The sequence below is a fragment of the Pongo pygmaeus genome, chromosome 10, assembly GCF_028885625.2.
Source record: "Pongo pygmaeus isolate AG05252 chromosome 10, NHGRI_mPonPyg2-v2.0_pri, whole genome shotgun sequence".
NCBI lineage: Eukaryota > Metazoa > Chordata > Mammalia > Primates > Hominidae > Pongo > Pongo pygmaeus.
The window spans coordinates 1837271-1852348 of NC_072383.2; the positions used below are offsets into that span (position 1 = coordinate 1837271).

Genomic DNA, 15078 nt, shown 5'->3' on the forward strand with positions numbered 1-15078 from the left:
AGTTTCTATAACATAGGACTAATGATAGTACCCACTTTCAGGGGGCTGTTGTGAGGATGGAATGAGCTGAAACATGTTATTTATTTGGTACGTGTAAACCTTAGCTGTTCTAGCATAATTCTGCCACTTAAACTGGCTTCTCCGAGCTTCAGTGTCTTCTGCTGTAAGGGGGCATTAATACTGCCCTCACAGGGTTGTTGCAAGACATGATGGTAAGAGTGACATTCTGTAACCTGTAATGTAAGTGTGTTTTACAGAGTTGGCATTTGGCCTACTCTAGAGGCAAGTTAGGGCTATTTGCTGGTAGGAAACTTGTGAAGTGTGGAGGCTGAGGGTGATGGAGGAGTGGGGGAAGGGCCCCCAAAGCCCTGTATACTATCCATGTCCATCACTGGGGTTCGTTAAATGGAAAGATTTGAGGCCAGCCTCTCCCAAATTTCTCCATGGTTTTGCCCTTAATGTTGCTCTCATTGTGAAGACTGTTGTCGCCTGGGATCCAGGTCTTGGGGTTTGGTCGGGGGAGGAAGCTGCAGGGCCTTGGGACCCTGGGGGAGATGTGTGTGTGCTGGGGGTGAGTTCCCAGATAGAGCTTCCCTCCCAGTGGACCCTGCTGAGCAAGTTGGAATGTTCCCACAAGTTCCAACCCTAAGGAGTTCACTCCAGGGACAGAGTCAAGTAGATTCTTTTGTAAATCTTTGGCCAGAAAAGAGTACAACGACTGCTCTTTTTCACTATTTTACAGCTTTTTTTGCCGTCCCCTAAATGTACATCAATTTCCATGCAGCAATTGCATGTCTCGGCCTACTGGCTTTTCATAGATGCAAACTTTCCTTTAGGGCTTTGTAAAGAAGTTTTGGGAAGTTCTTCAATAGCAGCAGTTTGGGGACATCACATGTAGCCCTGTCAATATTTCCTGAATGGATTTCATTCCTTTCTCAGTCTTGACCATTCCCTTACCCAGCTCCCACCCCAACATAGTCAAAACCTTCTTGAGCAGCAGCTAGGAAGGTGAGCTGCCTCCCACCACGAGCCTCACTTTGGGGAATCTATGCTTTAGTTGCGGGATGTTCTTGCCTTAGCCTCATCTCCGCATTTGGCCTCATTCTGCTGCTTTTTCTCAGTACCCAGAAGTCCTTGGGTTCTACCAGACACCACTCCGACAGAAAGGGTCAGAAACAACTGACCCTTTCTTGGCTGGGTCTGGACTCTGGAGTATAGGAAGAACTAAATTATTTTGTCTTGGTCCAAGCTGAGCTCATGCTGGCTTCCCAAAGAGGAGACAGGACGGTTAGGTTAGAAGTATGCTCATATTGAGACCTAGGGCGGATGGCACCGGGCACCATGAAGCATCTTGAAAGTGGTGCCAGGTGATTGGTTTCTTGTTCCATCCAGCATTCTCCGGAGGCAGGGGCCACCAGCCCAGGATTGAGAGGAGCGTTGGCCTGGGGGCGACCCAACTGCAGTTAGCTGCATCCCATGTCAGTGCTGACTTTTTGGGATGGCCCTGGAAGGATCACCTTGCCAAAACACAGGTCAGGCTGGGTGGTGTCACCGCAGGAGTTGGGGCAGTAGCCCCCAGGCAAACACAGGCAGCAGGAGTAGGGGCGGCGAGGCTGAGGTGTCCGAGGCGCCGCCGCAGTCCTGGGCATTCTCCTGCGAACGCAGAGCGGAGGTGAGAAGGCAGCACTCAGAGGAGGACCCTCGAAAAGGGAGGGGCTTCCACCATTCATGGGGGCCAAAATCCTGGGGAAAGGGGAGTTTTGGAAGGCAGGGGAAGCACTGCTACCTTTCTTAGGCCCCTACCTTTTGGGGGAAAAGCAAAGGCTGGTCCCTCAGCCTGGGAGGGGAGCACCAGCCTTCTCTGCTTGGCCCCAGGCTTGGAGTGGCTGCGGGGTCATCCTCTCAGAATGGCTTCAGGAAAGTCCTCAACTCTGGGAGCATCTCTGATGGGGATTATTGGTCCCAGCAGACCGGACTGTGTATGAAGCACCTGGCTCAGGGCCTGACACCTGGGTCTCGGTTCTGGATCCGTACCAGCCACTATGACTATTGTCCACATGACAGCCTCCTCACATTGCTCAGATCATTCGGAACTAAGTGTAGCGGGAATGAGGACAAGATGGGAAAACTGCATTCGAATTCACCTAGGGCCCAAGCCCTAGGAAGCGTGACTCTTTGTTAAAGCACCTTGGGATCCCGGTTGAGTTCGTATTTTAATGACACAGGGGATCTGCTGTGTTTTCACACCACCACGTCAACAAATGTGAAGGGATTTTCCCACCCCACTCTCTGGACAGCAACTGGGTGTCTGTCCTGAAACTCAATTCAAGTCTGAGACTCTCAAGAGTTAGCATTAGATCCTGCAAGTTACAGGGCTCAGTCCCACAAGGTGGCTGTCACTTCAGATGCCAATCGCAAGCCCCAGGTCTCCTGTCCTTCTGACAGACTGGCTGTAAATCTGGGGTTCCCATGAGCCTGTCTCTGGCTCTGTGATTTGTTAGCGTGGCTCACTAAACTCAGGAAGGTGCTTCCCTCACCTTTACCAGTTTATTATAAAGGACGCAGCTCAGGCAGCCGAGTGGAAGACACACATAGGCCAAGGCACGGGGTGCACAGAGCTCCCACACCCTTTCACCAACTCGGACACTCTCCAAACACAATGGTTCAGGGATTTTATGGAGGCTTCATTACGATCATTGATTAAATCTTTGGCCATTGGTGATCAACTCAATCTCCAGCCCCCTTCCTTTCCCAGAAGCCAGGGGCTTGGAGCCAAAATTCCCAACCCTCTAATCCTGCCTTGGTGTTTCCTGTGGCCAGCGCTCGTCCTGTCTAGGGCCCCCAGCCACCAGTCATCTAATTAGCATACAAAGATACCTCTATCATTCCAAGGGTCTTAGAGGCACCTGTGAAGGAACCAGGGACTAAGACCAAAAGGTGCGCCTATCACCCTAACCATTCAGGAAATAAGGGTTTTAGGAGCTTGCCAGGAATCAAGACAAAGACTAAAGGTCTGTTTCTTATTATATCACAGTGTCACAGGGCATAAACGCGAATGTTTCCCCGGAAAAGCACAGGCACAGGTGTGTTCATTGGCATCCATATATGCTCCTGTCTTCAGGGGCACAGACCCAGGCACAGAGGGCTTGGGGATGAAGATCCAGCCCACCCTCGATCCGCCTCGACCCGCACCTCTGGATGGAAGGCGTGGCAGGAGTCTGGTCGCCGGCGGAGCTTCTGGGAGCGCATCCGGTCACATTTGACAGAGGCATTATGTGCAGAAGCCACTGTTAAGGTCAATATCTCGGACCAGAGCCCATTCTGCAGACTGGAACAAGGTCTGGAAGAACCTGCTCTGGTGCCACCAGTTGCCCTGCAAGCAGCTTTAGGGTCAGCAGGCAGCACCGGGGCCCAGGGAAGGGTTAGAGAACAAATAACGGAGCCCTGTGGAGGACAGACGGGTGGTGAAGGAGGCTGGCCCCGCTGCTCAAAATCTGAGCCCTACAGACACCTCCTACAGCCCCCGCCCCCACCGCACACATCCACGAGCATTGCAGGATATATTTGACTTCTGTCGCCTCCTGCAGCACTGGTGGGAAGATGCTGCAGTCACAGGTGGGGTCTGTCACCAGGAGGAGGAGGTTACTGTTGGGAATCTGCTGCACCACAAATACCCTGCAGCAAAGAAAGGGAGTCGAGGATGGCTCCGTGGAGACCACGAGAAGGGCTTCTAGGGAAGGAACTTCTGGAGACTTTAGTGTGGAGTTAGGGTGGCAGGGAAGCCCGGAACCATGAGGCAGGGCGGGTCAGGGCAGCTAAGGGAACGGGCCTGGCAGATGGCTCAGTCCTACTGGCTTTCCTCACAAGCCTTTGCTGCTGCATTTCCTTTCCTAGCAGACTGGAGAAAGTGAGGAAGTCCAAACTGGGCCGCTTTGGAGAGTGCAGAGTTGTTATTAATATATGCAGGGACGACAGGCGTAAATCCAGACCGTCTGGAGCAAATGCACGGGCAACACTTGCTCTGGGTGAGGGTGGTGGCGGCAGGCCTGGGCGAAGCGGCAGCGCTGGAGCTCGGCCACCAGGTGGCGCAGTGGTCCCGCGCTCGGCCAGGCCGCCCTGCGAGGAGTGGCGCGGAGTGGGGCGGAGCCCGCCCACCAGGCCCACGGCCTTCCCAGCAGTCCCAGCGGCCGCCTACCGAGCGCCTCCCCGGGGACGGGTGGTCTCACACACCCACGTGTGCACACCACGGCCATGTATACTCCTAGCCTTCACAGCTCTGTATGAGGCTGGTGTTGTGCCCATTTTGTAGATGAGAAAATGGAGACTGGAGGAGGCGAAGTCACTTGCCCACGGTCATGAGCCGGGGAGAGCAGAACCAGTTTTAAACTCAGGAGCGTCTACTCTGAAGCCCTCGCGTCACTCCGGAGACTGCGGGCTCTGTCCTCCCACCGAGGCATTGAGACAAGTGCACAGGGAACGCTAATCTCAACCCTCAACCCTGCACATAACCCGGGTGAAACCCGCGCAGCACGACGCGCAGAGACGGGGAGAAGGGAGCCCCCGATGCCAGCGCCGCAGGTGCCGCACTGTTAATGGTGTGCCACGGGCCTGGGGGTCTAGGGACCGCCTGGCGAGCGGCACGTCAGGCTGAGGCGACCCTCGAGGAGGCTGCTGCATTCCCAGCGTGGGGGTCCTCCGGGGCTCGGGTGCGGGGGCTCAGCAGGAGAGACCCTTCCGTCCGGCCTCCCCGCCTCCCTGGGGCCAGGGCGGGTTGCAACTAGCGGCTTCCACACAGCAGGAAGCCGGACAGAGCTGCTGCCCACGGGGCTCCCAGCGACCGAGGACGTCGCACACTTTCGGGCTTCTCTTCTCACACCTCCCTCTGCCTTCCAAGTTCTCCCCGTGCAGCTCAGCCGCGGGCACTGGCACCGCCCTGGGCACCGCCTGAGCAGGGGTGGGGGAGACCCGCTGAAGGGCCCACTCGCCCAGAGACGCCGTGGGGTCACGGCTGCGGCCTTGGTGGGGTGGGCTCTGTCAGGCCTCTGAGCCCAAGCCATCGCATCCCCTGTGACTTGCACATATACGCCCAGATGGCCTGAAGTAACTGAAGAATCACAAAAGAAGTAAAAAGGCCCTGCCCCGCCTTAACTGATGACATTCCACCATTGTGATTTGTTCCTGCCCCACCTTAACTGAGTGATTAACCCTGTGAATTTCCTTCTCCTGACTCAGAAGCTCCCCCACTGAGCACCTTGTGACCCCCCGCCCCTGCCCACCAGAGAACAACCCCCTTTGACTGTAATTTTCCTTTACCTTCCCAAATCCTATAAAACGGCCCCACCCCTATCTCACTTCACTGACTCTCTTTTCGGACTCAGCCCGCCTGCACCCAGGTGAAATAAACAGCCTTGTTGCTCACACAAAGCCTGTTTGGTGGTCTCTTCACATGGATGCGCATGAAATTTGGTGCCATGTCTCAGATCGGGGGACCTCCCTTGGGAGATCAATCCTCCATCCTCCTGCTCTTTGCTCAGTGAGAAAGATCCATCTATGACCTCAGGTCCTCAGACCGACCAGCCCAAGAAATATCTCACCAATTTCAAATCCGGTAAGCGGCCTCTTTTTACTCTCTTCTCCAACTTCCCTCACTATCCCTCAGCCTCTTTCTCCTTTCAATCTTGGTGCTACACTTCAATCTCTCCTTTCTCTTAATTTCAATTCCTTTCATTTTCTGGTAGAGACAAAGGAGACACGTTTTATCCATGGACCCAAAACTCCGGCGCCGGTCAGACTGGGAAGGCAGCCTTCCCTTGGTGTTTAATCATTGCAGGGACGCCTCTCTGATTATTCACCCACGTTTCAAAGGTGTCAGAACACGCAGAGACGCCTGCCTTGGTACTTCACCCTTAGCGGCAAGTCCCGCTTTTCTGGGGGAGGGGCAAGTACCCCAAACCCTTCTCTCTGTTTCTCTACCCCTTCTCTGCTTTTCTGGGGGAGGGGCAAGTACCCCCAACCCCTTCTCCTTCACCCTTAGTGGCAAGTCCCGCTTTTCTGGGGGAGGGGCAAGTACCCCTCAACCCCTTCTCCTTCACCCTTAGCGGCAAGTCCTGCTTTTCTGGGGGAGGGGCAAGTACCCCTCAACCCCTTCTCCTTCACCCTTAGCGGCAAGTCCCGCTTTTCTAGGGGGCAAGAACCCCCAATCCCTTATTTCCGCACCCCGACCTCTTATCTTTGTGCCCCAATCCCTTATTTCCACACCCCAACCTCTTATCTCCGTGCCCCAATCACTTATTTCCGTGCCCCAACCCTTTCTCTGCTTTTCTGGAGGGCAAGAAACCCCCACCCCTTCTCCGTGTCTCTACTCTTTTCTCTGGGCTTGCCTCCTTCACTATGGGCAAGCTTCCACCTTCCATTCCTCCTTCTCCCTTAGCCTGTGTCCTTAAGAACTTTAAAACCTCTTCAACTTTCATCTGACCTAAAATCTAAGTGTCTTATTTTCTTCTGCAATGCCGCTTGACCCCAATACAAACTCGACAGTAGTTCCAAATAGCCGGAAAACGGCACTTTCAATTTTTCCATCCTACAAGATCTAAATAATTCTTGTTGTAAAATGGGCAAATGGTCTGAGGTGCCTGACGTCCAGGCATTCTTTTACACATCAGTCCCTTCCTAGTCTCTGTGCCCAGTGCAACTCGTCCCAAATCTTCCTTCTTTCCCTCCCACCTGTCCCCTCAGTCCCAACCCCAAGCGTCACTGAGTCTTTTTAATCTTCCTTTTCTACAGACCCATCTGACCTCTCCCCTCCTCGCCAGGCCGAGCTAGGTCCTAATTCTTCCTCAGCCTCTGCTCCTCCACCCTATAATCCTTTTATCACCTCCCCTCCTCACACCTGGTCCGGCTTACAGTTTCGTTCTGTGACTAGCCCTCCCCCTCCTGCCCAGCAATTTCCTCTTAAAAAGGTGGCTGGAGCTAAAGGAATAGTCAAGGCTAATGCTCCTTTTTCTTTATCCCAAATCAGAAGCGTTTAGGCTCTTTTTCATCAAATATAAAAACCCAGCCCAGTTCAAGGCTCGTTCAGCAGTAACCCTGAGATGCTTTACAGCCCTAGACCCTAAAAGGTCAAAAGGCCATCTTATTCTCAATATACATTTTATTACCCAATCTGCTCCTGACATTAAATAAAACTCCAAAAATTGGAATCTGGCCCTCAAACCCCACAACAGGACTTAATTAACCTCACCTTCAAGGTGTACAATAAAAAAAAAAAGTTGCAATTCCTTGCCTCCACTGTGAGACAAACCCCAGCCACATCTCCAGCACACAAGAACTTCCAAACGCCTGAACCGCAGCAGCCAGGCGCTCCTCCAGAACCTCCTCCCCCAGGAGCTTGCTACGAGTGCCAGAAATCTGACCACCAGGCCAAGGAATGCCTGCAGCCCGGGATTCCTCCTAAGCTGTGTCCCATCTGTGCGGGACCCCACTGGAAATCGGACTGTCCAACTCACCTGGCAGCCACTCCGAGAGCCGCTGGAACTCTGGCCCAAGGCTCTCTGACTGACTCCTTCTCAGCTTAGCGGCTGAAGACTGACGCTGCCCGATCACCTCGAAAGCCCCCTAGACCATCACAGATGCTGAGCTTCGAGTAACTCTCACAGTGGAAGGTAAGTCCGTCCCCTTAATCAATATGGAGACTACCCACTCCACATTACCTTCTCTTCAAGGGCCTGTTTCCCTTGCCTATGTAACTGTTGTAGGTATTGACAGCCAGGCTTCTATACCCTCTTAAAACTCCCCAACTCTGGTGCCCACTTAGACAATACTCTTTTAAGCACTCCTTTTAGTTATCCCCACCTGCCCAGTTCCCTTATTAGGCTGAGACACTTTAACTAAATTATCTGCTTCCCTGACTATTCCTGGACTACAGCTACATCTCATTGCCGCCCTTCTTCCCAATCCGAAGCCTCCTTTGTGTCCTCCTCTTGTATCCCCCCACCTTAACCCACAAGTACAAGATACCTCTACTCCCTCCTTGAAGACTGATCATGCACCCCTTACCATCTCATTAAAACCTAATCACCCTTACCCCGCTCAATGCCAAGATCCCATCCCACAGCATGCTTTAAAAGGATTAAAGCCTGTTATCACTCGCCTGCTACAGCGTGGGCTTTTAAAGCTTATAAACTCTCCTTACCATTCCCCCATTTTACCTGTCCTAAAACCAGACAAGGCTTACGAGTTAGTTCAGAATCTGTGCCTTATCAACCAAATTGTTTTGCCTATCCACCCCGTGGTGCCAAACCCATATACTCTCCTATCCTCAACACCTCCCTCTACAACCCATTATTCTGTTCTAGATCCCAAACATGCTTTCTTTACTATTCCTTTGCACCCTTCCTCCCAGCCTCTCTTTGCTTTCATTTAGACTGACCCTGACACCCATCAGGCTCAGCAAATTACCTAGGCTGTACTGCCGCGAGGCTTCACAGACAGCCCCCATTACTTCAGTCAAGCCCAAATTTCACCCTCATCTGTTACCTATCTTGTCATAATTCTCGTAAAAACACACGTGCTTTCCCTGCTGATCGTGTCCGATTAATCTCCCAAACCTCAATCCCTTACAAAACAACAGCTCCTTTCCTTCCTAGGCATGGTTAGTGCAGTCAGAATTCTTACACAAGAGCCAGGACCGCACCCTGTAGCCTTTCTGTCCAAACAACTTGACCTTACTGTTTTAGCCTAGCCCTCATGTCTGCGTGCAGCGGCTGCCGCTGCTTTAATACTTTTAGAGGCCCTCAAAATCACAAACTATGCTCAACTCACTCTCTACATTTCTCATAACTTCCAAAATCTATTTTCTTCCTCATACCTGATGCATATACTTTCTGCTCCCTGGCTCCTTCAGCTGTACTCACTCTTCATTAAGTCCCACAATTACCATTGTTCCTGGCCCAGACTTCAATCCAGCCTCCCACATTATTCCTGATACCACACCTGACCCTCATGACTGCATCTCTCTGATCCACCTGATGTTCATCCCATTTCCCCACATTTCCTTCTTCCCTGTTTCTCACCCTGATCATGCTTGATTGATTGATGGCAGTTCCACCAGGCCTAATCGCCACACACCAGCAAAGGCAGGCTATGCTATAGTACAAGCCACTAGCCCACCTCTTAGAACCTCTCATTTTCTTTCCATCGTGGAAATCTATCCTCAAGGAAATAACTTCTCAGTGTTCCATCTGCTATTCTACTATTACTCAGGGATTATTCAGGCCCCCTCCCTTCCCTACACATCAAGCTTGAGGATTTGCCCCCACCCAGGACCGGCAAATTAGCTTTACTCAACATGCCCCATCAGGAAACTAAAATACCTCTTAGTCTAGGTAGACACTTTCACTGGATAGGTACAGGCCTTTCCTACAGGGTCTGAGAAGGCCACCGCAGTCATTTCTTCCCTTCTGTCAGACATAATTCCTCAGTTTAGCCTTCCCACCTCTATACAGTCTGATAACAGACCAGCCTTTATTAGTTAAATCAGCCAAGCATTTTTTCAGGCTCTTAGTATTCAGTGACAGACTAATGGTCTATTAAAAACACACCTCACCAAGCTCAGCCACCAACTTAAAAAGGACTGGACAATACTTTTACCACTTTCCCTTCTCAGAAGTCAGACCTGTCCTCAGAATGCCACAAGGTACAGCCCATTTAAGCTCCTGTATAGACGCTCCTTTTTATTAGGCCCCAGTCTCATTCCAGACACCAGACCAACTTAGACTGTGCCCCAAAAAACTTGTCATCCCTACTATTTTCTGTCTAGTCATACCCCTATTCTCCGTTCTCAACTACTCATATGTGCCCTGCTCTTGTTTACACTGCTGGTTTACACTGTTTCTCCAAGCCATCACAGCTGATATCTCCTGGTGCTATCCCCAAACTGCCACTCTTAACTCCTGAAGTAAATAAATAATCTTTGCTGGCAGGACTATGCCGAATCTCCTTAGGCACCCTAATCAGATGTCCTAGGTCCTCCCAATTCTTAGACCTTTTCCATTTAGTTTTTCAATTCATACAAAACCGTATCCAGGCCATCACCAATAAATCTACACGACAAATGTTTTTTCTAACAACCCCACAATATCACCCCTTACCACAAAATCTTCCTTCAGCTTAATCTCTCCCACTCTAGGTTCCCAGGCTGCCCCTAAGCCCGCTTGAAGCAGCCCTGAGAAACATCGCCCATTCTCTCTCCATACCACCCCCCAAAAATTTTCGCTGCCCCAACACTTCAACACTATTTTGTTTTATTTTTCTTATTAATATAAGAAGGCAGGAATGTCAGGCCTCTGAACCCAAGCCAAGCCATCGCATCCCCTGTGACTTGCACATATACGCCCAGATGGCCTGAAGTAACTGAAGAATCACAAAAGAAGTAAAAAGGCCCTGCCCCGCCTTAACTGATGACATTCCACCATTGTGATTTGTTCCTGCCCCACCTTAACTGAGTGATTAACCCTGTGAATTTCCTTCTCCTGACTCAGAAGCTCCCCCACTGAGCACCTTGTGACCCCCCACCCCTGCCCACCAGAGAACAACCCCCTTTGACTGTAATTTTCCTTTACCTTCCCAAATCCTATAAAACGGCCCCACCCCTATCTGCCTTCACTGACTCTCTTTTCGGACTCAGCCCGCCTGCACCCAGGTGAAATAAACAGCCTTGTTGCTCACACAAAGCCTGTTTGGTGGTCTCTTCACATGGACGCGCATGAAAGGCTCGACACACAGGGTCTGGCCTCGGGACCACCTCTCCCCACTCCCGGCTGTCCCGGTCCCCAGCCGTCCTGCCCACCTCAGATCTTCCGCCTCCTGCGTGTTTCCTCCCCTAAGGACGGGCGGGGAAGACCCTGGGAGCGTGGGCTTTGCACTTAGAAGCATCTCCCTCGTCCGGGCTGTGGAGCCGGCTCCCTGGGGGTTCCGCGGCCCTGCCTAGACTTCCGTCTTGCCGAGGGCAGGAGGAGTGTGGCGGGACGGTCAGCGCCGCCCTGGGGTCTTACTTCTGGCAGGGCCCGCACTCGATGATCCCGTTGGCCTCCTGGATGGCCGGCTGGTACACGAACACGGGGTACTCCGTGTCGCAGGGCTGCAGCTGGTCCTGCTTCTTGTGTTTGTGGGCTGCGGGCAGACAGAGAAAGGACATCATGCCACTGAAGGGGCCTCTGGCCTGGGGTGACCTCGCCTCAGCACTCCCAGGGCCAGAGTTCACCCCAGTCCATCTGCAGATGGTCCCTCCTCAGGCAGTTCTCAGGACACGTGTGGGAGGAGCCAGTGGGGGTGAAGGGAGGGAAGACACATGGAGTCTCTGAAGAGAGTGGCTTCACACGGGGAGCACCGCAGGGGCCCTGTGCCTCGGTGGAGGGAAAGCGCTTCCTCTCTGGGAGCCTGGCCCTCACTGTGAGCTGGGGGCAGTGCACCATCTCCAGGGCTCCTTCCAGCACTCAGATCCCGGGGGAAGGTCTGAGGGGGAGCAGAGGCACTAGGGGCACCAAGGGGTGGCTTGGGGGTACTTAGGCCCACCACCCCTCCCTTCACTGTGGACAGACCCAGTGCAGTTCCTGGGCAATCCTGTCCTCCTCTCCCGCATAGCCAGGCCCACGCTCCACCCATTGGGCCTGAGCGCCTGGGGTGGGGGCAGCCGGGCAGGTGGGCTCCAGGCCTGGGGCTGCGGAAGCCCAGAAGGCACAGCCACCCGGCGCGGGACTCTTTGGGGGCTGTGCGATTTGCCCTAGCTCCCTGGGACAAGGACAGTGGACTCAACCAAAGGTGGAGGTGAGTGCCTCAGCCCCGCTCTGTGGGACCCAAGTCCGTTCCCTCCCGGAGCCTCCTGAGGTGGGCACATGGCAGAGCAGGGCCCTGCCGCACAGGCTCTCTGCGTGGCACTTCTGTTCTCAGGGCATGGCTGTAGCCCCCAGGGATAGACCTAGAGGTAGGGGGCACAGGTGTGAGCTACCTTCCCAGGCTCATGCAGAGTCCTACAGGAGAGCATGGGTCTCCTCAACTTCCAAACCCAGAAACTTCCAGCCAGAGCTCGAAACCCAGAGGGGACACTAGCTGGCATGCAGAAAACCGTCACTGAGAGGAGCAAGCCCACAGCAGCCAGGGCTGTGAGTTTTGTCCCCAGGGCTGGGCACAGAAGCCTGCCTGACAACGGCAGGGTTGAGTGGCATCCCCAGGGTCATGCAGTGGAAGGGGCTGCAGCACCTACACCCCGGCCTGGGACTCCAAGTCCAGTGCTCCTTCACTGAGGACACTGACACTTGCGCAGGCCAGGCCAGGCCTGCTACGCTAGGGGGAGGAGCTCCAGGGGACAGGTACCCCAGAGAAGAGAAATTCTGAGCAGGCAGATTGAGGGGGATCATCTTCAACTTTTGCAAAATGCAGCTGCTGACAGAGACAGAGGGAACAGTGTCCTGTCACTGACACCTAGTGACTGTGAACGCCCCAGAGCAGCCCCACCGGATCGTGGATGTGAGTCCAGAAGGAGTGTGGAGACACAGCCCGAACCGCCCTGAGCCCAGGGGCAGAGGAAGTCCCAAGCCAAGGCCAGCAGAAAAGAACACAGAGCAAGCCAGAGAGGGGACCACAGCGGAGATGAAGAGATGGGATAAGCTGGGGGCAGCCCAGGTGGTGGGAAGTTCTGGAACCCCATGGCAAAGGTTCTATGAACACGGAGGAGCTGAGCAGAGCCCGCTGAGGCAAGACGGCCTCCTGTGGTCATGGAGGGCCCAGGCGCCCGGGCAGTGAGTGCTTTGAAAGGCCAGGCTCATTGCTGCCCTGCGCGTGTGGCCACAGCCACAGGGCTTTGTGTTGGGGCCTCTCATGGTCGCTGCCTATGGGGGACTCTGTCCTCAGACACAGGGTCCCACAGGGGAATCATCCTGAGTGCTTCCTGGGGCCCCTGGAACCCGGAGTCCCGCTGAGGGCTGGTGATGCCTGAGCTGGGGCGCCGCTGTTTGCTTCTCCGAGGGGTGGGCTGGAGGTTGCTCACTCATACTGGCTCACGGCCACTCGGCCACACCACCCTTCCTCTTGGAATCTTACGTATTCTCACCCAAGAGGAGGCTGGAGTTTCTCATTTTCCCTGGGGCCTGACTGTCCTCATGTGGGATGAGAACTGAGCTAGACTCCCCAGTCCCCCAACCCCCAGGAATGGTACTTTAAACCGGGAGAGCTCAGCCCTGCTTGGGGTCATTCCTGGGCCAGGTCATGGAGGGCGGGTTCTTTGTAGCTCCTGCTGCGTCCCCAACCCACTGCCAGCAGGGATCGCCTCAGTGGGGCTACTTACAGTGATGGAAGACGCTTTTGGCTGGCCGGAACATAAGCCCAGCACAGGGTGGACACGGCACAGGAAGAACATGGTGGCACATGAGGGCAGGATGTCATGGGGTGGTGATGATGGCACATGGAGTGGTGGTGTCCCAAGATGATGTCACACACAGAGCCAGGAGTGAGGGAGGCGATGAGAGAAGGCCACGCAGGGTGAGACGTGAACAACGATGCTTCAGGGCCGCCTATCCCCACTGTCACCCACCCCACGGGGAATGGTCTCACATTAGTGGACCAAAATGCCACTGCTCTTCAGCACATGGCCCTGCAGCTCCATGCACTCACCCTCGGCCCCTCTGTCGTACCAGGAGCCCCAGACACTCCACTCCAGCAGGAACCTGTCGGACACAGGACTGAATCTCGGAGACCTCCGAGCCCTCCTGACTTGGGTTCCCAAGGGGCTGGAGTATCCCTGACAGCCCCCGGCCCATCCCCTCTCCTCCAGGACACCCTCTTCCCTGCTTGAGGGCTCTGGTGTGAGCAATGAGGTCCCTCCCAGGGGCAGCATTCAGGGAAGAGGTGGTGTCCATGCCCAGGGATTGTGCCCTCCTTCCCCGGGGTCTGGTAGCAAGTGGGTTGTCCTGGAGACCTTGCAGCCTCCTGCTCAAGGACACCCTCCTAAGCTACCCTCGCATGCAGCCCTCCACCAGCCCCATGTCTACCCCCACTCACAGCACCAGCTCCTGCAGCAGCCACCTGGTCGCCGTCAAGAAGGCAGAAATTGGCTGGGAAGGAGAGAGTGCACACCGCTCACACCTAGGTCCAAGGGTGAGGGTGCCCCCCCCAGCCAACACCAGCACTACCCTCAAAGAGACCAGAGAGTGGGCTGCCCTGCCACTGGGAGTGGGGGCAGCAGAGCACAGGCCCGCAGCCCAGCACCCCCATCCCCCTACCTCCCATCTGCCCTGCAGAGCTGAACTAGCTGGGAAATGCGTATTGCAGGTCAGACATCTCGGGTGGGGTTGGACATGCCCCTCCAGGAGACGAGTGAAGCCCTCATCCTGGTGCTGCACTGCTGAGGATCCCTGGTGATCAAGTGGCAGTGTCAGGGGCTGAGGCTGGGGCAGGCTGCTCTCTCTGTCTCCGCCAGAGGCCCTGTTATGTCACAACTACCAGAGCAGTCCCTTTGAAGCCCCAAAGCCAGACCCAGAGGCCTGCCTGGGAGCGGGACTGAGAGCAGTGGCTCTGAGCAGAAGGTGGAGACGGTCAAAGTAGGGCGCTGGGGCCAGACACCCAAGGTGGGTGAGAACAAGGACCAGTGACCTCATTCCAGGACAGGGCAGAGGACCGGCTGGCTGGCTGGCAGAGGGAAGGGCTGGGTGACACTCACGCTGACCAGGGGCTGGGCTGCGCTGTGGTGGTGACTCGAGGGTTTGCACATGGCCTGATAGTCATACATGGTCACTCTGAAAATCAGACGTGGGCTGTAATGAGTCCAAAGCCACCCCCACCCCCTGCCCCTGCCTCAGGAGCCTTTACTAGCAGAGCATCCGTTTACCGCAATTCCCAAGGGCACCTGAGCTAGGCCAGCAGATGAGAAGACAGCTCATGCTGAAAATTACATTTCTGCACTTGGAATGGTTTAAAGGCAATGAAGAGCAAATGGCTTTTGCCCTCGGAGTTGGACGGTCTTCCCTCCAGGGTCTGAGCTGCGGGGTCCCTCCCAGGGATGCCCACATGCCCTTATGCCCTCCCCAC

General features: G+C 54.6%; 1 protein-coding gene across 6 annotated transcripts in view; it reads right to left on the reverse strand.

Moving 5' to 3' along the window:
* Positions 1-724: 724 nt before the first annotated feature.
* Positions 725-15078, reverse strand: part of CACNA2D4 (calcium voltage-gated channel auxiliary subunit alpha2delta 4) — a 133233-nt gene continuing 118879 nt past the window's right edge. For 4 of the 6 annotated variants that reach the window (XM_054444108.1, XM_054444106.1, XM_054444111.1 and 1 more), the window contains 8 exons: positions 14711-14786; positions 14053-14105; positions 13666-13718; positions 13340-13360; positions 11052-11169; positions 3560-3675; positions 3193-3272; positions 725-1653 (listed from right to left, as the gene is read on the reverse strand). In XM_054444108.1, the coding sequence (XP_054300083.1) occupies positions 1549-1653; positions 3193-3272; positions 3560-3675; positions 11052-11169; positions 13340-13360; positions 13666-13718; positions 14053-14105; positions 14711-14786 (622 nt within the window). In that variant the 3' untranslated portion in view covers positions 725-1548. The remainder of the gene's footprint in view (positions 1654-3192; positions 3273-3559; positions 3676-11051; positions 11170-13339; positions 13361-13665; positions 13719-14052; positions 14106-14710; positions 14787-15078) is intronic. The other 2 variants (XM_063672310.1, XM_054444109.1) reach the window with 2 other exon arrangements.